General features: G+C 40.0%; 1 protein-coding gene across 6 annotated transcripts; it reads right to left on the reverse strand.

Moving 5' to 3' along the window:
- Positions 1-798: 798 nt before the first annotated feature.
- CDPF1 (cysteine rich DPF motif domain containing 1) lies at positions 799-24,027 on the reverse strand. Of its 6 annotated transcripts, XR_014895953.1 has the most exons (6): positions 23,912-24,025; positions 23,413-23,644; positions 12,226-12,349; positions 9,826-9,937; positions 6,950-7,229; positions 4,773-4,858 (listed from the first exon to the last, which is right to left on the reverse strand). XR_014895953.1 is itself a non-coding variant. In XM_085305891.1 (5 exons), the coding sequence occupies exons 3-5, from the start codon at positions 12,336-12,338 to the stop codon at positions 4,706-4,708; spliced, it is 378 nt and encodes a 125-aa protein (XP_085162017.1). In that variant the 5' UTR covers positions 12,339-12,349; positions 23,413-23,644; positions 23,927-24,027; the 3' UTR covers positions 799-4,705. The 6 variants fall into 6 exon arrangements, 5 of the variants coding, with proteins under 5 accessions (XP_085162017.1, XP_085162019.1, XP_085162016.1 ...); XM_085305891.1 differs by lacking the exon at positions 6,950-7,229 and having other exon boundaries at positions 799-4,858; positions 23,927-24,027; XM_085305893.1 differs by lacking the exon at positions 6,950-7,229 and having other exon boundaries at positions 799-4,858; positions 23,507-23,644; positions 23,912-24,019.
- Positions 24,028-27,465: the final 3,438 nt, after the last annotated feature.

A 27,465-nucleotide genomic window follows, 5' to 3' on the forward strand; every position in this document is an offset into this window, starting at 1 on the left:
CTGCTGCAACTCAAAAWTTTTTTTTGATCACATATTTTTGTTTTTCAGGAGTTTCAGTTGCTTTTCAGTTTTCCAAATTTCATAGATAACTGAAAAAACTATAAAAGGTACCATCACATATGTCACTTTGTACTGTAATTATGTGATATAAATTCATTGTTAACAAAACCCATCCCAGCGCAAGGGTGTTTGCTCTTTTGTATTCCCTAATTTGCTTGCTGTTAGTGGATTTTTTTTAAAAAAAAGTTTTTTTTCCAGCTTCTAAGGCTGTTTTGTCTTCAACTCCTTAACCTTTACTGCATTACTCTATCTTGTCAAATTCCACAGCAGGGAAATATGGTTCAGCACAGAATTCCTACTGCAAGGACCTAAATTTCAGATGAGCTGCTGTTGCCCAGAAGGAYAGGCTACATGCACAAAAGAAATTATTAAACTGACTGTAGGCAGGACCTTAAAAAAAAAGGGGAGCTGCAAGATCTAGCATAAGGTGCTTAAAGTCACTTAAAATATTTTGGTGTATTTTCTCAGGTTAGATATGCATGTCCACGAATCCCTATTGTGGAAGAGATGCCAACCTTATGATCAATACAGAAAGTTACATGGCTTCTTTTTACACTTGAAAGGAATATTGGTGGGATGAGAAAATACCAGCCAAAATACTAGCATCAGGCAAAAATTGTGCTTTACTTTATAGGAGTGCAGTATAAACATTCAGAATTTGTGATATGCAACAGGAACTGTAAGAAAATTACTGTAGCAAAATTGCTGGATGATTCACATGCAAATAATGATGCAGAGTGCAATTCAAATCCAATCTTTATTACCTCTGTGACATTCACAAAGTGTAGATAAATTTTGCCACGTGATAGCTTAGGGTTGCCTTCATGGAGACAGTGCCTTTGCCCCCCATCAGTACTGCAGCACTCTTCAGAGCTGCTCATGAGGCCATGTGTGCACTCATGCCTGTCTCTACCTGTGCTCACCAGCAGCTCCATTTGGCAGACCGCTACCGAGCAGACTGCCATTGTTCATCTGCTGGCATCATGTCCTGTTCATCCTGTCCTCCTGAGGAAAGGGAGCCCATTTAGTGGGTGTGCAMGTGAAGTAATGCTGCCATCTCTGTATCCACTAATACTTTGTTCTGCTTTCGGAAGTGAGAAGATCATTTATGGGTTATTTCTTTAGCAATAACAAAGCTAATCAAAGCTTTAGTATTAATGATTTTAACACGATCCCGGTATTGTTTGATGGAGTSCATTTTATCAACTTTTCAGATGGCCTACATTTCATATTGCTCCTGCTGTTTTACAGCTCTTACAAACAATTGCTCTGAATTTTCCTTAGGAGTGTTATACATCACTTTAATTACATCATGATGTTGAAACCCTTTATCATGTCTTAAATTGTCTGTTACCGCTGTGACACCAAAAAAAAAAAAAAAAAAAAAGTATTTTTATTAGTGTTGGAATGCCCTAATCTATGGAGCTAGCAAGGATTTAATTACATAAAAATACCAATATTAAAGAGAAGAAAACATCATTGTTTCCAGTCACTTTTTTTTTTTTTTTTTTAAATGATGTCTCTTGGGTGCCTTTTACTGTATTAAATAACAAACTTCTGAGGAGCAGACATTTCTTACAGGGAGTAGTCCAACCTGATTCTCATGGAATGCTTGTTTTGCAGTAAAATACCACTAATTCAATCTATGTTCCCAAGTTTCTTTCAGTCAGAACAATGCAAATGAAATTTTCAAGAAAGAATGGAAGTCCTGGTCTCACAGGGATTTATAGGAAAGACAGTCTCTTGCACTTGTGAATGTACAAATTATATATTGCTAAATGTGATGGTGAATTCTCAAATGTTGCCAGTCTACTGATCTAGAATGAAAAAGAACCTTTTTTTTTTTTACATTTTGAATTTTCTTCCTCTCCTTTAAAAATAAAGAGGTAGAATTCATAGTGTTTGTACACAGACTGGTAGAGATCTATGCTTTAAAAAAAAAAAAGTTATCCTGTAAGACTGAATGTAAAGATGGTTAATTTCAAAAAAGGTTTTGCCTTAACGGTTTTAAAAAATAAAGTATTTTTAAAAGTAAGTTTAATGAGTTGTGCCGATCTTTTACTTCTAGGAAAAATAATTCATAATAATGTGGGACTGGTGCCCATACCAGTTTGAGATTAGCATCAAATAACTGTAAAGAAACTGTATTAAATATGCGTACTATGTAATAAGGTGTGTGAATCTTTTAAAGGTGCAGAGATAATTTGGRGCATCTTTAAAGTGTTGGTCCTCGCAGATTAACTTTAGTTGGGGGGGGGGGAGAGAGAGAGAGAGAGAGCGCGAGCGAGAGCAGTTGTCTGTTGACTTACTATCCTTCTGCATACCCATGTATGACCAGCTTAAGAAATAACAAGAATTTTGGAATTCACTTCTAGGTGAATTGTAGCACAAACTACTTTGATGAGCATGTCTTCAAATTAAATATTGGTGGGGAAGGCTATATCACAGATAATCTCCTCCCACCCCCCGACCCCAGCCAAAGATCTGGTGGTTTATTAAGCTGGTAAGAACAACACTGAAGAAGAGCCTGCAGAGCGTGGAGATGCATGTTTCTGCATCAGCTTTGCTGTGAACCATCAAGGCCCTAATTTTCAGCAGTAGAAAGTATTCAAGGAGCCAGAGGAAATCAAACTGTAAAAGCTCAGCGTATCTTCAAAAGTAGGCCAGGTGCCTAGAAAGTATAGGCATGATGGCTTTTGGTCTGCAATCACACATATATGCTAATAATTCTAATAGTGTATTAGGATACAGAGGTCATAACGTCCATGTTCAACACTGATCATTAGAATGCTGTAGACACAAGTTTTAATACACATCCAAGAAGATTAAACAATTTTATATAATCCTTCATCATTATAGGAACTATCAAATTACATGTAGCTCAGTATACTTTCCCTTAAACATAAAACAGAAGTTACAGACCATATCTGACAAACTTGGACTTTAATCATAGCCTCAGGCTAGTGAACCATTTTGTGGGCCATGCTGAGAGAAAGCTTTGCTTTACCAAAAAGGAACAAGTAACCAGTTAACTACAAAACACTCATCTTTCTTAGCTGTTTCTACTCTTCTCTTAAATTAGCAGGCTATAATGGCTCAAACCATGTAGTTACAGCTTCTGGCCCCTTTTAGCAATGATTCTACTCCCCTTTTTTGGATAACTTTTAATGCTTTTTTTTTTTTTTTTTTTTTTTTNAAGACAACTAAGGCTGTATATGTCTTCAAGCACCTAGAGGCTATATATATTTTTTTCTGTCTTCAAGCACCTAGAGATTGAGAAGGGCACTAACAGGTCTGTTACTGCTCTTCTAGTAACTGTTAGAAATCCCAGTCATCAACTGAAACCACCACTATGCTGGGCTCAATAAAAAGAAAATGAAAGATTTATTCTTGCCCTAAATAACTTAAAATAACTCATTGAAATTCTGTTGGATTGTTTTAACAGATAGGTGGTTCACTCTACTGAAATGATTAGCTTCAGAAGTTAACATATGACAAATCACATGGATAGAAGAGCTAAGAAAATGGGCGTTATTAACCAAGGCATTAACATTTTCTGAACCAACACCCAACAAATGCTTGACTAAATGATGTGACCTGGTGATTAGACAGCATTGCAGAAATATCCTTAAAGTATGCCACTAAGTGGTGTGATAGAGATACTATATAAATTTTCCTTGTACCTAAGACACAGTCAACATAAATAACTATGAAACTAGTATTTGAGCTAAACAATTGCTTTTTCCCTAGCAACTTTTAATCCTTTTGTGACCAAAATTAGGTTTCTTGGATTCTTATTCTAGTTGCAGTTTCACTGCACACTTCAGGAAAGAATTGAGTTTATTAATTAGTTGATTTTTTTTCCCTATTTATTTCCAGATTATCTGATGTGAAAGTGAAGTCATTTTTTTACTTGCAAAGTTTAAAGTAGCTGTAGTAAGGGTTCCTAACCACTCTCACTGCTATCCTGGCATGGACTAGAAATTTGAATGTAAGGTGACTGCAGACTTGTAAGAATCAGCTAGCATTTTATTATGAGCACTTACTTACTTTCAGAAATCTTAAAAGGGTGCTAGTACTGAGATTATGACATTCAAAAAATCTACATATTTCTAAGGGTATCATCTATGACATCTATAACAGGTTTATTTTAAATTGAAAAAATAAAATTTTGAGTGCCTACTATAATCTTATTAAGACCACATTGTCTGGGTAACAATGGGGTATGGTATGCTGACTTCTGTGGACGTGTGCTGAATTAAGCCAGATAAATCTGTCTCTGCTTTTTATAACACTGTAGGAGTGTCAAGAACAACATAAAACATTATTAAAATAACAAATATGAAATTTGGATGCATTTCCTATGCTTTAAGCTGTTTGGGTTTTTTACCACATGCATTTAATGTGGTGACAACAGGCTTGTCTGCCTTTATTTCTGGCTTTTCAACACCTTAAGGCCATACTGCTGGCACTGTAATTGCTGTATGATGATGCCTGAAGCCAAGCCAAATGTAAGGAAATGTGTTACTGTTTTCTGTAGTAGTGAGCTGATGAAGGTCACTTTAACAGGAGCAATATGATAGTCTGGAAAAAGAAGAGAGGCAAAACTCCAGCCAAAAAACTGCCTGTCTTGGTCCTTCAATATTTAAGAAGTCCTTGAATCCACTTTTTTAGAGGGGAACGATTTTGGTTGGGGCTTCCTTTTATCCATATCTTCCTGTATTTCCAAAGGAAAAGCCTTCAGATTGTCATTCACACAGGGGAGGCAGAACCTTTTGGAGTAAAACAGGCTACACTCCTGAAAAAGCAGGAAAAAAAAGTACAGAAAATGAAACTGGTTAAGTTACAGGCTCTCTAAATCACATTTATGGTTATAGAATTCTTTTTCTTCCTCATTTAGTTTATAAAGACATGCCTCTGCTAAGAGGAGCTTCCAAGTTCTTGCACTGCCATGTAAGTAAAAGTGTTACTTGGCACTTCTTCCCCCACCAATCTCCACATAATGGCCTAAGGGCAAACACAAGCACAAAGAACGAAGAACTGGAGAACTGGAGGTGTAGGCTCACAGCAACTTTAGTTATCTCTTGTTCCACAGGTCCCAACAAAACATAGCCTTCTTTGTATCAATCTATGATGTGCTTGGTATTGCCCTAAGGGAATATCAACAGGCCTAAGTATTATAGCAATGAACACCTTAGAAGTGTTCAGTGAATAACCAGAATAGCTAAATGAGTTTAATTCAACTGTAATTTCATCCACTAACCAAGATTTCATCCATTAACCACCTTTATCTTGAATATATTATTTTGATTAAAAACAAAAAACATGTGGTACTAAAGATGGAGTTGATATCTCTTGTCTGAATTCACGATGAGGAAGTATCAATCTCTTGTGCAAAAAGGAAATATTTTTGCTGCCCTTAAAATTCAATGACACTGTGATCTAACATGTTTCACCAACATTCAGTTAGCTAGTGTTACAGACCAAATTTTTTATTTTTCACGTAATTAGCTCTAATAAGATGTGAGAAGTACTTAATAGGAAGAAGCAGAAATGATCTATTGACAGTGCACAGTTTAACAACTTGAAAAGCTTGTTAATATATTATTCTTTTGCCTTGTAGTAAGGCTGAAGTTCACGGTTCTCCTGGCGTGCTGATCACTAAATTCCAAACAGGATTTAATGGGTAAGCTAGAGCCGGGGTGCTGATGGATTATTCTTAGGGATTTAAACATAAATAAAGACATCAGTTCAGATGGATCAAGACATCTTTCTGGGAGCACTGGGCTCCTTGGGTTTTACCTAAATAGCAACCAAAGTTTTCCTCTCAGCATAGTCATTTATGGCTGTCTCTGGGGGCTTGGCTTGGATATTTTTGCTTTTCTATTCTCTTTTGTTTCCCATGGCACTATCTGCACTTTAGTGTGGGGTAGCACATGACTATATCAAAAACACAATCAACCTGCCTCTTTGTTACTCTCAAGCCCAAAGAACAACTTTCTCTTCATGTATTGTCCTTTCTGGACTGCCTGTCAGGTTTCTTTGTATTCAGAGGTAGTGCGAGACTACACCCTGGTCCTTGAAAAGCACTGTGAATGGCCAGAAAGAGGATTTCAGTTGTGCAACCTCCATAGCCTATTGTTTTTTGTCTCTTGATATCCTTAATACTTTAAGATGCCAATTAAAAAAGGGGAGATTAGACTTTAATTTGGCCCCGCTGTTAGTTGTATTACATTATGGCACACAGCTGCCCCCACCCCAGGTCAAGTTCCTGGTTCCATAGTGATGGACACTGCCCCACCAGATACTAGGCAAAGGCAAAGAGAGGTGGGGTGAGGGGGATTGCCCCTCGTTCTGCAGATGGCAAATTCTGGCACTAAAACCCAGCTCCTCACAGGTACTCAACTTGCATTCTTTCAGCTGAAGTGAGTTGCCTGCTTATTTTGGCTGATTTAAGCCTATCATATTTAGGCAAAGTTATGAATATGAACTACTCCACTTCTGGATGGTGGGTCAGGATGCTCTTTGTTCTTCCTGTTCTCTCAAGCACAGGTTAATTCAGCCTACCTGTTGTTTAAAAGTCCTCCAAACTAAACTTACTGTGTATATTCAAGCCCTTCTTTGATCATTATCCTAATTGTATTCTTAATCAGAAAATTCTTTAGTATGTTTTACCCCATCCACAACCAAAGTAGGAGAGGGCCAGGCCTGTTTTCAGTGCTGTTTTCATTTCAAACTTACTAGTTCAATTTAGGCAAAACTGAGTTGCCAAAGCTTACTGCCAGAGTTTTATTCTATTTTCGTAAGGATCACATCTGAAAGTAATATATGTGGATATTATCTTTACCACACTTGTAAAGGAAACTCTATGTAAAGGAAAGATTCTTACTAAGCTTGTCCAGGATTGTCCTCACATGACTGGAAGTTGAGTGGAAAGTAGCTGCAGTGTTACGTATATCACTTAATATCTACAGTCATTTCCAAAGTCAGTATTTATTCAGCATCTGCTGTGGTGAGTGAGCAATAAGGGATGAAATTTGCTTCTTATCTTCCTCTCTTCTCCAGAAGTCACCTTTTTTCTTTTCTTAAGTTTAGTGTCACAACAAAAAGAAGTAACTTAATTGTTTTAAATGACTACAGTCAGGTTGTATCACTTCCTTTCCACTTTTCTGAAAGGGAAACAGGGAGAAGAGCAGTCGACTTTTCTAAGGGTTTTTAAAATCATTCTTATTATCTTCACTTTTACAGTGTTTTGGCCTGTTTGAAGACATTATAGATAATTGTTAAAAGAATTATTTCTGGTTGGATCTAATGCACTTACCAGTATACCGTGTTAAAGATATTGGTTCAGTAGAGTGATATATGCTGCCAGCTGACTGGAATAAATTAATTTAGTGAGACTTGAAAGAATATTTGAAGAAGTAAGCTAATGAGCACTGTGCAGAACAGCTGCTGAAGTTTTCATTTTCTCTGGCACACCAACTGCTAGGAAAGACACTCCAGCCAGTGTAAGGGGTATCTCAAGAAAAAACTAAAATCTGATCAGCTGCTTAGATACAAAAGGTAGTAAATCAAATCCAGTTTGGCCTTTGCCAAATCTGAGGTGAGAAATCTCTTAATTTTGCCTCTGGTTAATCTAGTATTATTTTGAAGTAACAGAAAAATTAAAACAACCTATCACTGAGAGCTTTCCATCATAAAAGTCTGCTGCTTTGCCACAAAGGCCTAATAAAGCTTGATTTTCTTTACCTTCATTGCTTTGTTATAAAACATGATGGAAATACTCAGAATATGGCTGAACTGATCTACCTGAGTCAAGCACAAGCAGGAACCAAAAACAATCCATGCAATTATTATCCCAGCTTTGGCTCTCTCCACAGCCTTGGCTAAGTTCTTACTTCTCTGCACTCTGATTTTCCCTACATGAAAAAGGAACAGTATCTGTTTACCTACTTTGGTGTGGGTGTTTACAGCATTAATTATCATTTCTGCAAATCTCCAATGTTACCTAAGCTGTATTGCTAAATATATTTTGTAACCATAGTCATATGTGCGATTCGCTATCTGGTCTGGCCAGTTTGGTAAGAAATTTATTTTCAATTATTTACAGTCAATGTTTTGCTTTGAGTGATACCATCAGGGGAATCTTGAACACTCAGATAACAACACAGATAACAACAGGTAAATGATCAACATATTTCCACAATAGCCAAAATAGCTAAGAATGCAAAAAGATTAAGAGGCTTCTACCAGCTCACTGCTCATGTCCTCTATAGATTGTCATGTCCTAAATTAAATGAAACAATTACTAAATCTCTTAAATTCAGAGCCCCACCTTCATTCAGAAAGATACACTATGTGGAAAAATACTGAGAGGTTTAAACTCAGTATTTTTGACAAATTTAATTACTAGACTTGGAAAAGTCTGTCAAAGCCTTCTTAAATTCAAAATACAGAATTCGGGGATGACAACAGCAAAATGTGCTCAAGAGAATTTGCTCTAGTTCCTCCACAGAAATTGTCTGGTATTGGCAGCGGAGCTGTTTCAGTTGCCCGCATTATCTCACCTCATGCTCTGAGAAGGGTCAAAGGTTACTTTGGCCACCAAACATACCATGAAAAAAAAAAATCCGCATCTTCACCAAGTCATTAGGAGGTTTGTTTTTTTAAAAACTCCTCCTACTAGCTACTTTTAGTAAGGATCATACCACCAACGCTGGGCCCTAACCACTGCAATTATGCACAAGCCTGAAATGGTTAAATTTGAAAACTGCTGAAGCTGATGTTCAAGACTGAGGTATGTTGTCACAAATGCCATTAGCTGCACTTTAGACTGAAACACAGCACTTCAGAAGACTAAATGAACACTTTGGAAGAGAACGCTAGGATCTGGCTACTATGAGGGCAATGGTGTCCAGTGTAACATACATGCTGCTGTCTGTGTAAATGATCAGATGTCCAAAAATCTCCTAATGGAGATCATGCATGAGTCATAAGTCTGGCCTATATCTCTTCAGTCACAGAACTGGCTCGCTAAGGGAAAGGAGTGTAACCTAAAAGTTTTCTCAATTCATTACGTTGCCTTAGGGAAGTACTATACAGCCTCAGGATACTGAGAAATGTGTAATAACTTGTCTTCAGTTTTATTTTGAACTCACAGCAAAAAAAACGGACCAATTTTGAACTAAGGAGAAGGAATTAAGGCAACTGTTATTTTACACCACCGTTCTGAACCACATTCAGAATTCATAGCTTAAGTTTGCCCAAATTTCTTCTTCTTCAGAGATCTTCCGTAGCACTTCACAACTCTTCTCCCTGCTCACCTTCTACACCAGCTTTTGGGAAGAGAAGAGCATAAACCTAACCATTGTGGACATTCATATCCCCTTTATGGAAAAAATTCCTTTTTATGGAAAAAAAAATCTATCATTGGTACAGTATGCTGCTGTAAGAAAGGACCTGAGGGTCTTGAAGCAATACATGACCTCCCTCACATTCTCCTGTGCTAAAATAATGAAAAAGAGTGCTCACTGTGTTTTTGAGATTGGGTTGTTTAAATAGAGGAAACTTTAAACAGAATAAACACTTAAAGTTGGTGACCACTTTCATTTACTAATAAGAAGAGTTTTTTCTGGAGAATCCAAAAGGACAGATAACCAGAGTGCCTCAAAACCAGGCTATTTTGGTCTTTCTTGTTGTTTGGTCTTTCTCTAATAGGTCACAGGGGCTGGAACAAAAAGCAGTGACAAAATGCTTGTTACTTACTGTACCGACACACACTGATCTGCTACACAAACTGCACTGAGACCCAAGGATGAGGAATCTGTCCTTTTCAGGAGTGAAAGGATCCTTCATGACATAGCTTTCTTCCAAAAGCCTAGAAGAGAATAATTTCAATCTTTTAAGGGTAGATTTCACAGTAGGGGCACGGGAAGAGTTGAAAGGGTGAATYGCAGGGAAGATAAAAAGCCCTCTCTTCCTGGCTTGCACTGCCTAGTGTTGTGTAAGTGACAGTGGACTAGCTATGCCATTCCCTTCCTTTTTAAAATCAACCTTGTGCCTGCCTTCAGTCTTAARCTGTGGCACTTCCTATCTATTAACTTTCCTCCCAAAAGGAGAGCAATTGGTGCTCATCTCAGCATTGCCTTATTAAGTTTTTCTCAGTGCTCCGCCTTAAAAGTGTTTTTTATCTTCCATTTTTATGACAGGCACTCCTTTGCACGGCCAATTTAAGTACCTTGTCAAGTCATTATCTCAACTGTAGCACTTTTAATTAGGAGTTCTCTTTGAAAGATATGTGTGTGTAAGTATAAAGTAAGAAGAGCTTTTACTGCTCTCAGTTATGTCACTGCTGTAAAATTAAGGTTCTCATCTCTTGCAGGCAGGAGTTACCAGCACTGAGCATTATAATGATCTGAAATACTCTGACATTATCTCAGAGACGGTACTGTTTGCTTCAGGGTATTGAGGGAGTCCATTTATTAGGAACTTGGCAACCTGCTTGGGAAAGACTAACACTTTATTCTTCCTGAAAGCTCCAGGCAAAGAGTTACTGAAGTCAGTTTGGTTTATATCTGCAAAGGACATTCTGCACGGCTGGCTTATTATAAGATTACATTATATTATAAGATTATATTTAAATCAAATTTGAACTCTGTAGTAAAATGGAGTATAATACCATACAAAAGATATTCTGACAACTCATATTGTCATTTTCTTGTCTCTCTACATACATATGTCCATAAACTTTTGTGTGTGTGTGTCTGTGAGTATATATTTCACTTTCCCCTCCACTCAAATAAAAAATGGTATGGCTCAAGCCTTCGCTGTTAGGAAAGATTAGGCACCTTAGCATGGGAGAACATCTTGTCAACAAGTCCTCCAGTGTACAAAGGATAGATTATCTTTGCAAAGTTCCCTTTGCAAGCCTCACAGTCTTAACATAGCCRTCATCAATGCAGAGACCTGTACAAGCCTTCATGTTTGGCATGCCTCTCCTACAGTGCTTAGGACTAGTGAATAGACCAGAAAATACGTCAGTAAAGGTAGTCTGTTCTGTAAAGGTATTTCYCGTATGCAAGTATGGCAATGCATTACCATAGCGTAAGTGTTCTGTTGCTGTTTGAATCTGAATGACTTAAAGACAAGATGTTAACAACAAGCCAGGACAATTTAAAAGTAGGAGTCATATTCAGCTTTGATTCAGACTCTTTACACGAAGGCCTGACTAAAGGTGATCCATTGTTCTTCTGAGTGGGAGGGGGAAAAATGGTAGAACTGTAGGATTTGCAGTGATAAAAATACAGCTGCCTGAGGATAACAGAAGTGATCTCAGCCCACACAAACAGTGACCAACAGCTGTTTCCATTTTAGAAGTAATCGAGCAGACTTAGTAGGCTGAAACACTGAGTGTATGCCTGACTTCCAGTTCCAGTACGGTCCTGACCATGTCTGCCTGATGGTTTCATTGACCAGGATGGCCTTAAAAGAAATACTCATACATTTAAAGCTAAACGTTTGTTTTGTGAGGAGTTTAATGTCTGCAGACCGAGTCATGACTGCGTAGTTTCTAGTCAAACTATCCCTGTTTGGTAGGGAAGTAAAAAGCTTCAGTCTTCTGAAATGTAAATATATACTAAATTTCCACACATTTTAATGTTATATATTCTGCTAAAAAATTGTCTAATTCATGCAAAAAGCAATGTGGTTTGAAACTCAATTGTCAAACAGCTCTTAAAAAGTGTTTTTACCATATGGATGTAATTCATGTTATGTTTACAGTATTACCCAGCTGACACAGCTGTGAAGTAAAGGGCTATTCCCAGAAACACTATGCTAATAGTCAACAATATTCTAGTATGAAAATTATGGTACAGATAAATTGTAGGGTGGCCAGCGTGGATCAAAAAAAGGTTAAATATGAATCTTTGCATTGCACTGAAGTRGAATGAGAAAGTTATTACTTTTCTTTTTCTTTGCTATCAATGCTGACAATTTTTAACATTTTCTTCCTCTGGAAAATGAAAGTCATCTTAAATCTGAAGCCTCATATTCAGGATCAATATGGCATGTTATTGAATTTATGTAGCATATATCATTCCACAGTACAAGGCTTCTAATGCCCACAGCATAAATGAAGTCTATAATATGAAAAATTGTACTCACATGATAGAGCGTGTGTTTGGTGGCTTCTGCCCATAGTAGGTGCATGGAGCTGTTAAGCCACATAACTGACATTTGAACTCTCCTTTAGGCTGAGCTTCTTTGTGAGAATCCATCTTTAAGCTACCTACAAGAAACCAAAAATCTTTTCGCTCCAAAATGCTGCACTTGGAACATACTTGCAAGATAATTAAACTAATGTGGGACATCTGGTTATGCAAATTAAAATCCAGCAGAGAACTGACTTGTTGCAACCTTGATTGGTAAATCATTTCTTCTAAATCAAGTTGATTTCCCATGCCCTGGTTACATTTCCAAATTTCTCAGACAGGCTTGGAAATTACAGCCTTGGAGCCCAACTATAAAAGTCTGCCTACCAATTTACAACTTGATTGAAGAAAGAGTTTAGGTAATGAAGCACATAGCTGTGACCCGGAAAACCCTTTGACCAACTAAGGCCTGTGCTCCGTAAGCACCTCCCCATCCAGTGTGCAGCATCCCCATCCAGGCTTGCAGCATCCATCTCCTCCCACAAACCATGGAAGGGTTGGGACTCCACTCAGGAAGCAGGTACCAGAAAGGTAGGTGTTGCAATGGTTTACTTACAGGAATGCCTATGTACTTTTTCTTGGGTTTTGACTATCACCTTCAAACAGAGTTTTGGGACTCTGACTGCCTGTTATTATCTGGCTTCCAAGGGAAATGAGGCTGATGAAGTCATATCATGTATCTATCTAGAGTGTTGGCCCATTCAAACCAACCAGRACAGAGAAGGAGGCAGTTTCAAAAATTTTTAGGTCCTGTAATTTTTAAGCAGATAGGTAGAAAAGGGAGATGCTGCTTAGTCCTCACTGAGCAAAAAGCTGCAACACGAATCTGTATGTTTCTATACATCAGAGAATCCACCCAAGGGAAAGCTATTGTCCATCTGCAGGAAAGACTTCAGGCACCCTCTACAAAGGTGTAGCTGTCAATCATGACATACAAACTTCAGGAAAGCATTTTTCCTCATCTTTGGTGCTTAGAAAACAACTTGTTTAAAATCTTGGCCATTGATTTGTATTTGATAACTGMTACTACTTTGAGAGTCATACTCTTCAGTTTTCCAAAAGCATTGCATGGAAAGTATTCTTTTAAGATTGATTGCTATGTGCACGTGTGATTAGATCAAGCACAATGCACATGCCCAAAATTTGCACTGCTCCATGAATGAAATGTGACTGCTTGTTTGCAAATTGGGTATCTTTGCTCACCTGCAGCATTCTCTTGAATGGATGCATTTACCCAGCAGTTGGCTAGAAAATTCAAGCTTTTAGCTAAGAGCCCTCAGACTTTCTATGCCACGCAGTTTTCTGCTGCAAACCCATCACTTTCATAAGTGATGAAAACCAAGCACTAGGCTGTCAGAAATGTGAAACACTAGGAATCACTGGAAACACTTGAGTAGTCCAGGTCTAGTTGTGTGTGCTCACAAATGAGCTGACATACAACTCTTTGCTGTCAAAGAACAGAAGCCATCCCCACTCTTCCAGCCATACCCTTTCCTTTCAGGGCTGATTCAGTTCAGTAAGGCTGTGTCTCCATTAATATTCAGGTCAGGGATGTGCTTTGGGAACTAACTGCCTGACTGCGCGCATCTACCACACCTTGGTTTGCACCATGGAGCAGTCTTAAAGAACACAAACCAGACTGTTTGTGATGGAACTAACTGGAAGACGTGTTTCAGAGGTGCACCTAGCGCCCTCCAACCTGAACACCCAATTAACGGGCACTCAATCCACAGGACTAGATTAGAGGAGTCTGAAACACTCCCTAAACATCCCACATACAGAGTGGGATGTCAGGTACTCAGCACCAAACACTTTGGTCCATGATTTTAGTCTTATTGCATCACACCACTTACTAATGTAGTCAAAAACAACAGAACTACCTTACTTTTCTGTTTTATTTCACTGTCTTTTCTTCTGTTGTTTTAGTAAGTTAAACTAGCTTGCAGAAGGATTCAACAACTGCTAACAGTAGCTCAAGGTGAGGCAAAACTTCACAGCCAATAGAAAGGGAGGGCTGGGATGAGGGACCTGTATTTCCCCCCTTCAGTGACAGTAAGCTGCTATTTCTGCTCACCCCAGGTGGTGAAATCAAATCTTTAGAGACATATGCTGCTAAGGTGAATTAGGGGCAAGTTGAAACAGACTTGTTATCTAATAGTCCAAAAGAACAGGCAGCTCCAAGATCCTCAGATGTTACAGAGGTTTCATAATGGATCTGCAGCTCATAAAGCCTCAGCCTGTTAAATCCCGAAACTTAATTTTGCAGATAGTCTCCCTTATCCTGTCAAACTAATTCCTTCACTCCCCGCCCCTTTCCACTGCCATTCCTGTCATTTTAGTAGTACAGGGACCTCTCCAAACCTAACACTAATGTGCCTGGGTACTGGTTAAATAAATACATCTAACCCTTGAATACCTCAGGCAACTACGTTTTTTGGAAAGTGATATAAACCTGGGATAATACGTATTTTACTTATCTCACAGGGATGCTGAAAGACTTTAACTAACTAAAGTGCTTTCAGGCTTTTCAGTTAAAGCATGTATATGCTATGTATTTTTTCTTGTACAGTAAAACTGGGATTCTTCAAACTACATAACCTGAACTGAGGAGTCTGCTTTTTGAACCCTAAATTTTAGGGTTAACAGAGAAATCTCCCAAACATACCTAAAGTTGTCTTTTCAGTAGGTAGTGAGTAGCAATACCAAGATACCCACCTGCCTCATTCAGACAGTTCAGAGCAGTGTGTGCAATTTTTGGTGACCAATTTTTTTAAAAAAGCGAAAATAGTTAAGTCTGCAAAAGTAGAGTATGGAAGATCAGTTGAATTAAATAGAGAAGGCTATCATGGTGATCTTTTCTTTAAAACAAAACAAAAAATTAAGGACAACAACAACAAAAGAGTATTTATGGCAGCAGGAGTCATAGACTTTGGAATGAATGAGTCCCGATTCCAAGTCAAGAGAACAGCCCCGGCTTCAGAACTGAAGTACATTAGATATAGAAACACCTGCTCTCTTATAGACCATTGGCATGTAGAAGAGAATCTGTTCAGTGACTACCGCTGGGAAGGAATGATATCTATGTACAAACAGATTTTTGGCCATGCTAGTTGAAAAGCATATGATCCTGCCTGCAAGGCACAGATGAATTTATGAGGCTTTCCATTTCACTCCAACCTACAGGTCACTGACATCAGCTGCACCAAGTTTCAGTTCATGGGAACAACATTTGTCCTGAAAGCTTGTCTACGCAGCAGCACTTGAAAAACTAAGGTCACTAACTGAAGGTGTGAATTTAATGCACATACAGATTCCTGTGTGAATGCTCCCACTCAAAAGTAAAGTTTGCTACATAACAAAATAAAGCCATTTTCTTTCTAAAGAAAAAAAAAATGGCAAAAAATAATAAGTTTTTAAATTTATCTCCATGTGCTTCACATCTTTAGTCTAAACCATGAAGCAGACAAATGCTAAGATGCACTCTCACAATGCTTTCAGTACTTTCACTCTTTTGCAGTTAAAAAAATGTATTTTTATGTCAGAAAACTAATGTGCAGAAGCAGTTTGGGGGTAAAAAGAGTCAAGACGGACTCCTCGTTTATCATTAAATAAACTCATCGGTTTGGCCCTGTATCCAACCTTAGCAAAATGCCTAATACTATGACTCTGACAAGCTATCTGCCTCCCTTCCAAGCATATGAAGAATGGATGATAACTAGTTTTTCTCTAGCATACCAGCTACAGGATGACAAATCTCTTGAAAAAGGAAAAACTCTACAAGACTAATCCCTTTGTAATCAAGGCAGGCAATCTGGGGACCTCAAATGACTCAAATCATTATCAGTGGTATTGTTGGATTTTTCCTCTTTTCTTTGGGAATTTTTGAAGTACCATGTCCCAGAAACATGTCAAATCTCCAGCTGGCTTGGATGTAATGAAGAAGTCTTTAAGAACAGCTTGCTTAGAACTGAACTCTGCCAAGGTATTTGGCATTTTGGCTGTAAGCCACAAGGTACTTAAGCTTATACTTACTTTGAGCACATACATAGCACTTCTGAAAAGAACACAGCTACCCAAACGTGCTTGATTATGTTCAAATCCTGAACTAGCACGCTCAGCAAAAACCTGCCAAGTCAAGCCCAGGATACTGCAGGACACATGTGAGGTTGGCCTATGTGGTATGGTGGAAGGTAAAGCACACAGATTTGAATGCAGTACTATGTAAATAATTATAGTAAAAGGAAGGTGCAACTTAGACAGCAGTGGTATAATAGTGTTTCTCTGCGCTGTGGTTGATATATGATATGGATGGGGGGAAATGGCTCTCAGTGCAGTTCTCTAGGGACTCCTAAAAACTTCAGGGCAGTTCTGCTTGGAGCACTCTGCTAACAGGCCCAGAGGGCATGCCAGAAATAATAAATCACCATTAAATTGTCAGGGTCAGTGGCAAAGTAGTGGCACAGATAAGTAATCTGATTTTCTTTGCTTCAAACCTTATTAACACAGGTCTTTACAATGCATAGTTTAAGCCCCTCTTAATTCTCAGCAGGAGACTCATGTATTTCTGAGTCACTGATAAACTACAGAAACTATGCAAGAAACTGCTTACAAACAGAAATAGACTTTGATTTGAAAGGGCATCAGATAAGCCCAGTATTGACACACCTTTAATCCTATCAAATTAAAGTCTTGTTTCTTTTTCCTGCCAAGTTTTTCCAGCACTATCCAGTGATGATGATAACCTATTAAAATATTCTTAGCTTGATTCTCTGCAGGACACACTGCTTCTACTGCTAGGACCACTGAGTTCATAGCCTAGTAAATGCCAAGTTATTCCACAGTGTTTGGTGTGGTATAAGTTTGAATACATTTCAGCACTAGGAATGCACTCACCTCCTTTAGAAAACTGATCTATTGCTTAATTGCTCAGGTAATAGATGAAACAGCACAACCTTCTTACTTGCCAGTTAATCCCTTGGTGAACAACTCTCCCTCCAGTTCCTTCATGCCCTGAAGGTATGTTTAGATCACTTGTTGCTTGCCTCCCTGCTTTTCCTTCAAGCTGACTTACSTTGGGTTCAGGGTAACTAATTAGCCCAGGAACACAAGTTCACTAAGTGCAGCCACTTGGAACTTGACTCCCATTACCTCCCCTAAAGACAGCTTGACTGAATTGAACCTTACCCTTGCTACAGCAACTTCTCCCTTCAGGCTAAGGGGATATCGCTGGTATTGCTAGGCTCTGCCTGCTCTGAAGGAACTGAGATTCCTGCAATGCACAGCTTCCCTCTATGTAGCGATCATGTAGATCCTATGCTTCTTTATTGCTGTTTGCATGAGATCAACATGAGATCAACAGCCCTCCTAGGGCCTGGTCCATGCAGCTAGCCCTGAAGGCCATTTTAGATGTGAAAGTGAATRTTTTTTCTGAACAGTTAAAGGGAATGTTTGAATAGGGGTGCGTTAGAAGAAAGAGAAGAATATTATACATGAGCAAATCAAAACGTAAAATGCTCCTAATGCCTTGGGTAAAAAGGCATTAGGAACACAAGATGAATCTCAACAAAGCATTTCTTCATAAGATTTTTAAAAGCTGAGAAATCAACACTTACACAAAAGAAAAGTCTACCCATGTACTCCCTACCTAAATGCAGCAGGCAGCCAGCTCTGAATTAGACAGCATTTAATATAGAAGAATCTCAGATTAGTTGAGAATTTAACAGCTTCACACAGGAATGCTGCAACAAGGCACTGATTAACTGCCATATACCACTGCCCCCCAGTGGACACTTCAGAGCTGTACAGCCATGGCGATTGGCTGTATTTCTCTCAGTAGCTGCTAGGAATTCTTGTTTCAGCAGTTCAGCTGAAGCTGTTAAGAGTGACTCAGTTGTGAAAACACAATTAAGTGGATCACCACAGTTAGAATGAATAATAGGCTAAAATAAAAGTAAGTTGCCAAGCATGCATAGTATAATGGTTGCAGAGGCATGGTGAATGGTAGACCTCTCTGTTGCTTAAGAGAGCAAGTATTATCCCTGAACAATACTAACAGAGATGGGAGAACAGTATCATTAGTTTCTCCAGTTTCTCCTCCCCTACCCTCCCTCCCCTCAAAAAATCTATCCATGGTCATATCTGATTTTCCACTCAACTCTTTTCTTTCCTGCACAGAGCTTATCACATCATCATCCATGATGCCAGTCCAACATTCTGTATGTAAAATGGCTCAGAAATTAAATGAAGGCAAGGCAAGTTTGTCCCTCTTTTCACAGCATAATTATAGGGACACAGTGCAGAGAAGGCAACAGAGAGGATCCAAACATTGAATTTTTATCAGTTCTGGATTATAACTATTCCTTCCATATACAGAGTATACCAGACCTGAGGTCTGATTTCATTAGATCTCCCTTCTGATTCATCCACAATAAATAAGCATGCTATGGCCACAGGCTGCCTCCTGTCCTGAACTGATTTTGGCTCTCCTTCAAACTATAGTTCCCTATTATAGCTTTGTTGGATTAATATCCATAGATGGTAAGACTCTATTAATATGTAGGGGATGATGGTTCCCTTTAGGTTCTCCTTTAAGAAAAATTATGGAGGGCTGCACACGTATCAGTGAAAAATATCAGTGTGGTTAAGCACAATCTAAACTTAGTGCAACACTTTCCAACAGTCTAAAATTAGGAACAGCAAGATTTTGTTGAAGTACACAAGAAGGTAACAGTGTATCAGGAAATATGACACTGCCAGTTAACATAATACTGAATACAAATTTACTGAAATACAGCAAATATAGCGTCAGTGATTTATCTTCCTACAGTAAGCAAATTTGCACCTATAAGGAAATACTCATCACCTCCACTTGGGGTTGTGTGTTACAACATCATTGCTGGGATAGCCAGTGCCCACTCTTCTCTATGACCAGCAAGAAGTTCAGCATTAACATACCAGGGGAAGTGAATTCTTTTCAGTAAAATGTGACTGATGCTTTCAGCTTGTTATGAATGMGATCAGGTTGAGGACTACATAGTAGAGTAGAGCAAAACCTTTAAAAAGGAACCTGGACAAAGGGACAGAGTGCCTCTTCAGCAAGTTTGCTGATGATACCAAGCTGGGAGGAGGGGCTGATACACTAGACGGTTGTGCTGCCATTCAGAGAGACCTGGACAGGCTGGAGAGCTGGGCAGAGAGGAACCTCCTGAGGTTCAACAAGGGCAAGTGCAGAGTCCTGAACCTAGGGAGAAATAACCCTAGGCACCAGTACAAGCTTTGGGATAACAAATTGACTATAAGCCAGCAATGTGCCCTTGTGGCCAGGAAGGCCAATGGTATCCTGGGGTGGCACAACAGGAAGAGTGTTGCAGGTCAAGAGAGGTGATCCTGCCCCTCTACTCAGACATGGTGAGGCCTCATCTCGAGTACTGTGTCCAGTTCTGGGCTCCTCAGTACAAGAGAGATGTGGAGCCACTGGAGAGAGTCCAGCGTATGGCTACAAAGATGATCAGAGGAGTGGAGCATCTGCCCTCTGAGGAACAGCTGTGAGAGCTGGGCCTGTTTAGCCTGGGGAAGAGAAGACTGAGGGGGGATCTTATCAATGTGTACAAGTATCTGAAGGGAGGGTGTCAAGGGGATGGACCTGAACTCTTCTCAGTTGTCGCATGTGACAGGACAAGAGGCAATGGGTAAAAATTGAAGCACAGGAAGTTCTGCCTGAACATGAGGGGGAATTTCTTCACTGTGAAAGTGACTGAGCACTGGAGCAGGTTGCCCAGAGAGGTTGTGGAGTCTCCTTTTCTGGAGATACTCAAAACTTGCCTGGATGCAACCCTGTCCAACATGCTCTATGTGACCCTGCTTAAGCAGGGAGGTTGGATTGGATGATCTCCAGAGGTCCCTTCCAACCTTACTGATTCTATGATGCTATGAAAAAAAACCCACAAAATAATGTCCTGTATCTACTCCTTATGTAACTTTCCCATGCACATAGTCCCCCATCCCACCTCCAACCTTCTTACAGGCATTGTCCCTTTCCCCTGCAAGGCACTTGGTTTACCAAGTTTGGTTATCTCAGCTATTATGAACAGCAAGCAATGGAGAAAACTGAAGAGATGGATACTCCTAGTATGTTTGATGAAGCCGAGAAGCCCACTCCAAAATAACTGCTGGAAAGTTTTCTTTTCCAGGGCACTCAGTGGGAGTTTTGGCACAAGAACTTACAAACAGGTATCTCCCCACAAACTTTTTTTTTTYCCCTTTGATTACAGGTTACAGTTGAAATTAATCCTTCAGATAACAACTAGTGGCTTCCAGATTTTGTGACTTGTGTGTATGGTAAATCTTTTGTTTTCTAACCACACAGCAGTATGACTAATACAAATTCAAGTATGCACTAAGGGTGTGAATTTCTGGTATGCTTTCAGATTAGGCTCTTTCTACCAGAAAGACTTGGCTCCCCAATCATTACTTGAATTACTTAGCCTAAAAAATGTGCAGGAACTACGGCTGAATTTGCTCCTTTCAACGTTCTCATCAAATCAGTATCAGGCAGACTTGCTTACAACAACCATTTCCATAGTTTTCCATGTGAAACAGAGCAATTTACCTGTTCTTAAACAGGGGGAGATGTCTTGTACCATAGGCAGCTGAACTTTTGTGCATGCTCTGTAGTCTGCACAGCCTGTTCTGCAGAGCACATGTGTTTGTTTTCCTCCTCTGTAAGTTTCTGGACAAATTTACAGCTCCATTCATCACAGGTAAAAAAAGGAAGAAAGTAGGATTTTTCATGTGACATATTCTATCACATAGAGAGATGAGTGGATGCTAGAATTCACTCTAACAGCACAGTTGAACACTCCTACTGCATCATATGCTAGGAGGGCAGACATGCAAAATTTTTGCAGCTCTGGCTTGTCTTCCAGGAGGTTCAAAATCCAGCAAAAAATAGCAGCATCCTCAAAGAATCATAGATACTTAAGTAACTTTCCTTTGGCTTCAATTCTCTGTTAAGCAAGGATAGATTGGTCTAAGGTAACCCTAATGTCTAAGTGAATAGTGTGGACTACAGAGTAGAGCTGAGTAAGTAGTAGAGTTTTTAGGGTCTTAATAGAAATTTCATAAGCCATATGTTTATGTTAAGAGTTGACAGAAGTACTAGATACAGCTACAGATGAATAAAGCTTAAGAACACTGTGATGTTTATGTTATAGGCTTAAATGTATGTTTCCTTTTTGTAAATATGTATGCATCTAAATGTGATTAATTATTAATATATTGACCTAGTTTATGTTAGGAAAATTATGTTAGGAAAATTATGCCAAAATAAGTGAACAGATGGGGTAGGGAGCCTGGTGGAAAATTATTATAGTACAGTTAGAAGGAGATCTTATAGGAGACAGCATATTTATATGTTAGCAGGCCAGTGAAAAGGAAAACAGGAAGGTCAGGTAAAAAAAGTGCTCTTTTTGCAAAGCACTGGGAAACAGAACATGACAAAAAGCTCCCTTGTTTTACTCTGACCTAGAGAAATAAAATCAAACACAGAAACCATATGGCTAATTGATTAGTTTTTAATATACATCTCAGGCCTGTGCTTATCTACTAGAGGCTTGGCAACTTTTTTTTTTTTTTTTTTTTTTTTTTGTGTGCCAGTAGAAGCTCTGCCTTAGTAAACAGTAAGGCTAATGTATAAGACAGGAAGTTTAATGTCTCAACAAACTTGGGGAGCAAATCACCATTCCCAGTGAGGTTAACAATGGAATCCAAGTCTTCTACATCATCAAATCAAAATCTTACTTAACAGAATAACACCAAACAACCCCAGGCTGCCACCTGTGTGCACAGAACCAAACTTTCAGGGACTTCCCTACCATTCTAATATTTGTAGGCAAGATACAAAGTCATGCTCTTGTCATACCAGTTATTTTGCCTGAACAACTTTTCCCTTTACCTGGGAAAATAAGGCATAAGGAAAGTAACATTTTGACATAGCATCCTGAAGCACAAAGGACTTCAATTTTGTCTTATAGAAAACAACATATTTGAATTGTATGGATTTAGTTAAGCAGAGGTTCAAATCAGTACAGCTTACAAGCTGCATCAGTTAAGGTAAATAAATCAGCATACAGTATTGTTACAGCTATCTTTACAGCTTTACTAACGCCCTCCAAATGTGTACATTGGTAAAATTACAGCACAGGGAAAAATCGTAACTGAAAAAGCTTAACTAGTGCACAAACATTCGAGTATGGGTATAACTAACTACCAGTACACAAATCAAATTATTTGACTCACAGAGGCCTGTACATGGAACAGAGCTCAAGAGATTTAGTCTACTGCTCCCAAGACATAACTGACTTCATTTTGGTGGCGATTTGAAGTATGTTTATAGAGATTCTCCTACCAGCCCTAGTGCCTCACAGACAAGTAATAGGTTAGTGAACAAGCCTGGATTAAATCTGAAGGAAAGTCACATGACTAAGCTCTCTCCTTAAGCAGTCAGACCATTTCTTAACATTAAGATATGGAGAGTTATGGAAGTTCTCACAGTAGATTCAGAAAGAATCTACGCTTCTTCATCTCCCACACGTTTTACAAAATCCCTACCCTCATAGTTTCAAGGGGAACTGAGAACCTAATTGGTTCTAAGGTTGTCTAAGTACAAAACTGTGATCCTGAAAAGCCTTGTTCTGGTGCAACCTCTTACTGGATACATCTAAACTTCACCAGACCTCAGGGCTTTCCCTAAATTTCCAAGAGTCCTTAAAGCTCCACCTCTGCACATGTCTAAAAGTGTGAGCCTGTCTAAAATCCTCTGCACAAACCCCTCTGGGGCTGCATCCTGTAGCTCCAACCTCAATTCAGCCAAGTTACTTTAATGACTACAGATTTTTTTATATATATATTCTTCTAAAGAAAGTATATGCTTTGTATTTTAATATAAAAGTATTGCATAGAAGAATATGATAAGAATCAAGTTTTGGCTCCAGGACCAAGCTCAGAGAGTGTCTCCTCTGTTAAGTAAGCATCCTGGTCAGCCAGCTACTGTCAGGCTTGTGCTACCTCTCTTCACTTACGCTCCTCTCACAATTGTTTTAGCAGCTTGAAAAGGAAGGGCCCCCTGCTCAGTGTAACTTACGGTCCAGTGATTTGGGCACTCTGGAAGTAGGAAACGCCTATTTGAAGCCTCTGCCACCTCAAGCCAACCCAGGGTTTGAACGGTGCTCTCCCACCTCTGCAGCAAGGCTGTCCACCTGCCGTCTTCTGCAATGGAGAGGCCCTGTGCTCTTGCCTCTGCAACAGCCTTTTGAAGAGTCAGCGAGCCTCCTAGGTAGGGGTATGGCCACAGGTCTTCCAGAAAGGCCTCCAGCCTGGAGAGAAGAAAGGAAACACTCTTTTCTGACCCTGGACACGCTGTCTGCACAAGATAAAGATTAATCCCTGCCTACTGCTAGCAGTAACTACCTCCGGAATGCTCAGGAGCTGGGCTGCCAAAGGCAGGCATAACTCCAGCCGGCCCACCCCCGCTACTCCGGCTCTCCCCAGTGTGGGCCCTCGTTCAGACGCAAGTCCCAGGCCCGGCAGGAGCCGTTGTGGGCACATCCCCCCCCCCAACCCCGCCGCCAGCGCAGACCCACCACGCCGCTTCCTACTTTCCTGTGCTGGTGCTGTGACGCGGTGGCCCAGCCCTGTTCCTCCTTAAAGGGCCGGCGCCCTGCGGGCTCGCGGCTGCGCGCAGCCCCTTCGGGGTAAAATCTCGCGTTACTCAGTGATAAACGGCAAYGGGAACTACGCGCTACAGCAGTGGGGCTGCGCAGCCGCGCGGCCGGGCCGGCAGGGGGCGCACGGCCGACTGTTGCGCGCGACCGTTGGCGCCAGCGGCGGCCCGAGTAGGCACCGCCATGCCGCGGGGCGGCGCTGAAGGGCCGGCCCGAGCAGCGCGCCGGGAGCCACTGGAGGAATCCCGGCGGCGGGCAGGAGGGAGGACGGCGCCGGAGTCCGACGTGGGGGCGCAGTAGCGCGTTCGTATAGCAGATGGCACTAATAATTGAAAGAGAGCATCTAAGACTGGAGAGGACTGCAAATCATGCCTATACTTAGTGGTCCTGCCAGAGGACCAACTGAACTTTTACCAACTGAAAGGCAACTGAAACCAACTTTTACCAACTGAAGGCAAGAGATTCTTTGTCTAATAATAAAGGATAAAAGTTGCAAATTATATTCTAGGATGTGAAAGAAGGTTTTGCCTTTTATCCACATGAGACTCTGGAAGTGAGAATGTCGCTTGTTTGTCTGAAATTAGTTGCAGCTGCTGCAGATAATACAAAGTTGCTGGTCACCAAACTTCAACAAGGAATGAGCAAATGATGAAATATGAACTGAAATCTCAGGAAAGAACCTCTTTATCCTTTGGCTGTAATGCTTGAAATTGGCCTATGCAGCCTCACCTGCATCCCAAAACAGAAAACAGACTGGTAAAATACTCAACATGAACTTAAAGTTTAACAAACCATAATTATTCATGAAAAAGTTCTTCACTTCCAGAGCTTCTGAAGTCCTATGTAAAGACTAACAGAAACAAATCAGGTAACAGTTCAGCTAAACAGCCAATAAAATGTTATTCCCCCAACAGTCTGGATGTAGGAAACTTTATAGAATTATGCATGACAGCAGTGCTTGAATGATCTCCAGGCATCTCTAGAGAAGAGAGGGTTACAGCTGTAAGGTTAAAAACTGCCTAAAGACTTCTCTATGACAGCTAGTAAGAGTTCTTACTCTATATATTTTATCTGTATTGACAGCACTGCCTCCACACAGGAGGAACCATCCTGCTCCTTTAGGCTCGGTATCAGCTGGATTTGGTTAAATTCACTTTTCAGGCTAGTTGAATGGTTTGGAAAATACAAAGTAGTCTGAACCACCTATATAGATGCAATGCACCATTAGTATAAGCCTGTTCTGTAATAAGGCAGTGCTAAGAAATCAAGTATTTTTTACCAGGGGTACTGCAGTTATCTATTAGCAGTAATAGCTCCACTTCAAGACAAGTTCCAAGTTTTGAGCGAGGAAGTTAGAAAACCTTCCAAATTTAGAATGAGCCAGAAGGAAAAACAAAAGTTATGCCACTTAACCCCAGGAGACTGTAAGACCTGCAGAAAGGCTTGTGCCCCAAAATTTGTCTTTTTTTTTTTTAACTAGATCTTTGGTCTTAAAAAAGATACTGCCTTTCTTAAAAACTGTCTTGCTTTAGACCTTTCCAAAAAAATGGCTTGGAAAATACTTAATAGCATTCTTATGTGGTCAGTATAACTCTTACTGCTCTGGAATTACACCTCACAGGTTGCCATCCTCAGCTTTTGTGAAATGGTCACAAGTCATATTCATATTCAGGCAAAGAGTGAAGAATGTTTTCCGTAGGACCACATCTAGAGTAGCTTTATTAAATGTGGGAGATAAGCAGGGTCAAGTTGGAGAAGACTGTGCTGCATACCGGGTCTGACTCATGCTGAGTAGAGAAGACAGTGCAGATTTCTAGAAATCTGTGAAGAACCATAGTGTCACACCACCAGAAGTTTCCCCATATTTCTGGACAAATGCGGGGACCTTTATTTCTGTCAGTCTATTTTAAGTAGACCACGTTAGTATGGACAAATCTACAGGTGGGTTGCTATCTCTGAGGTATCTGACAGCATTAAAAAAAAATATTGTGCTGCAGTCCCAGTTACCAATGGTTTTGCACTTCAGGATTCCCCAGAAAAACTGCAGCAGTACAATGTAACAGGTTTGCTCTTCTTTCTCCTGTCCTAGTTGAACCCTTTTGGAGAATTCACTCTTCTGATAATAGTTGTTTATGTTTTTGCTTTGTGGTCTCCTTTTATATTTTTTTCTTTTTTCCTTAATACACTTTATTTCCCATATGGGACTATGGGCTTGCTTGCACAAAGAGGCTGTACAGTCTCTCTTTCCCTGAATGATGCAGCCACCTCCAGCATTCCTTATGAAGTTTATTGATTAATCTTCCTTGGCTCATAAAATTTGCATCTCTTATATGGGTGGGCCTTTACATTTTCAGCAGTAGGTACACCTGCTTTGGGRTTCTGTGCTTCATTTGTTCGAGGCTATTTTCTCAGGATCTTTCATCTGTTGATTTTTGTATTTGTTGGAATGAGTGAGAAACAGATCTTCTATTTGAGGCTTTATTTGAACCTTAAGTAGGAGTTAGCATGCATGGGGGAAGGAGTGATAATACATAGTCTTGTTAATACAAGACCATGAAGATTTACTAGTGCAGACTTGGCATGTGTGAGACCCTTTCTGTGGTGTGTGCTGGGAGTGCAGGAAATCATGGGACATGCAGGGATGATATGGATAAATGGGAGCCCTAGTTAATATGCGGCTCACCAAAACTGTTTGCATATCTTATGTGGCCTGCATTGAGGAAAGGCTCTTCATTGCACTCGAGGCCTGAAAATGTTAAAATGAAATAAAAACAAAGCACAAGCAATAGAAAAAAAATCTTTGCCACTGATAATTCATTACAGAGCAATTTCTGAATAAATGGAGCAGAAACAAGGTTAATACAAGAATAGTGATGGAGAAGGTGAGCAGTTGCACTGTAGACATGGCTGCTTCAAATGTCAAGAGCTGTCATTGGGCTTTACTGACTTGCATTTGGTTTCATAAGCTGCTAGGTAAAAAAGGTTGTTAAAATGATACAGAAATCAAAATGTTTATTCACATCAGTGTATACTCTGGTAATGGGCTTTTATTCCTTTCAGGGTAAAAAAAAGATGCATCAATTAACCTGCCCCTATAGCTTTCTTCAACAACTGTGGATAAAGCCCTGTACATTAAGTCACAAAAAACATTCTGTCCAGAAAATTTAGGAGTAATTCCCCAATTTCCATTTCCTAAAATGCAGTAGGGCCAGAAAATGCTGTTCAACACCAGACAGCTAAGCCTGCGGGGGCAAGCTGTGCTTTGAGGCTGCTATGAGAGAGATGGGGATGCAGTTGCCCAGTCTGGCATGAGCCGTAAAGGCCACCAGGCGCAATGGCTGCCCAGGGGCCATGCTGCGCACTGGGCACGGCAGCAAGGGGCCGCTCTGCACCTGTGCTAACAGCAGCAGCACGCGCCCCGCACCTGGTTGGTAAGTGCCTGCCTTCATCCCCACTTGCAAAGCAGGAGGTGT

The sequence above is a fragment of the Rhea americana genome, unplaced genomic scaffold (assembly GCF_003343005.1).
Source record: "Rhea americana isolate MKP2758 unplaced genomic scaffold, rheAme1 scaffold_228, whole genome shotgun sequence".
Classification (NCBI taxonomy): Eukaryota; Metazoa; Chordata; class Aves; order Rheiformes; family Rheidae; genus Rhea; species Rhea americana.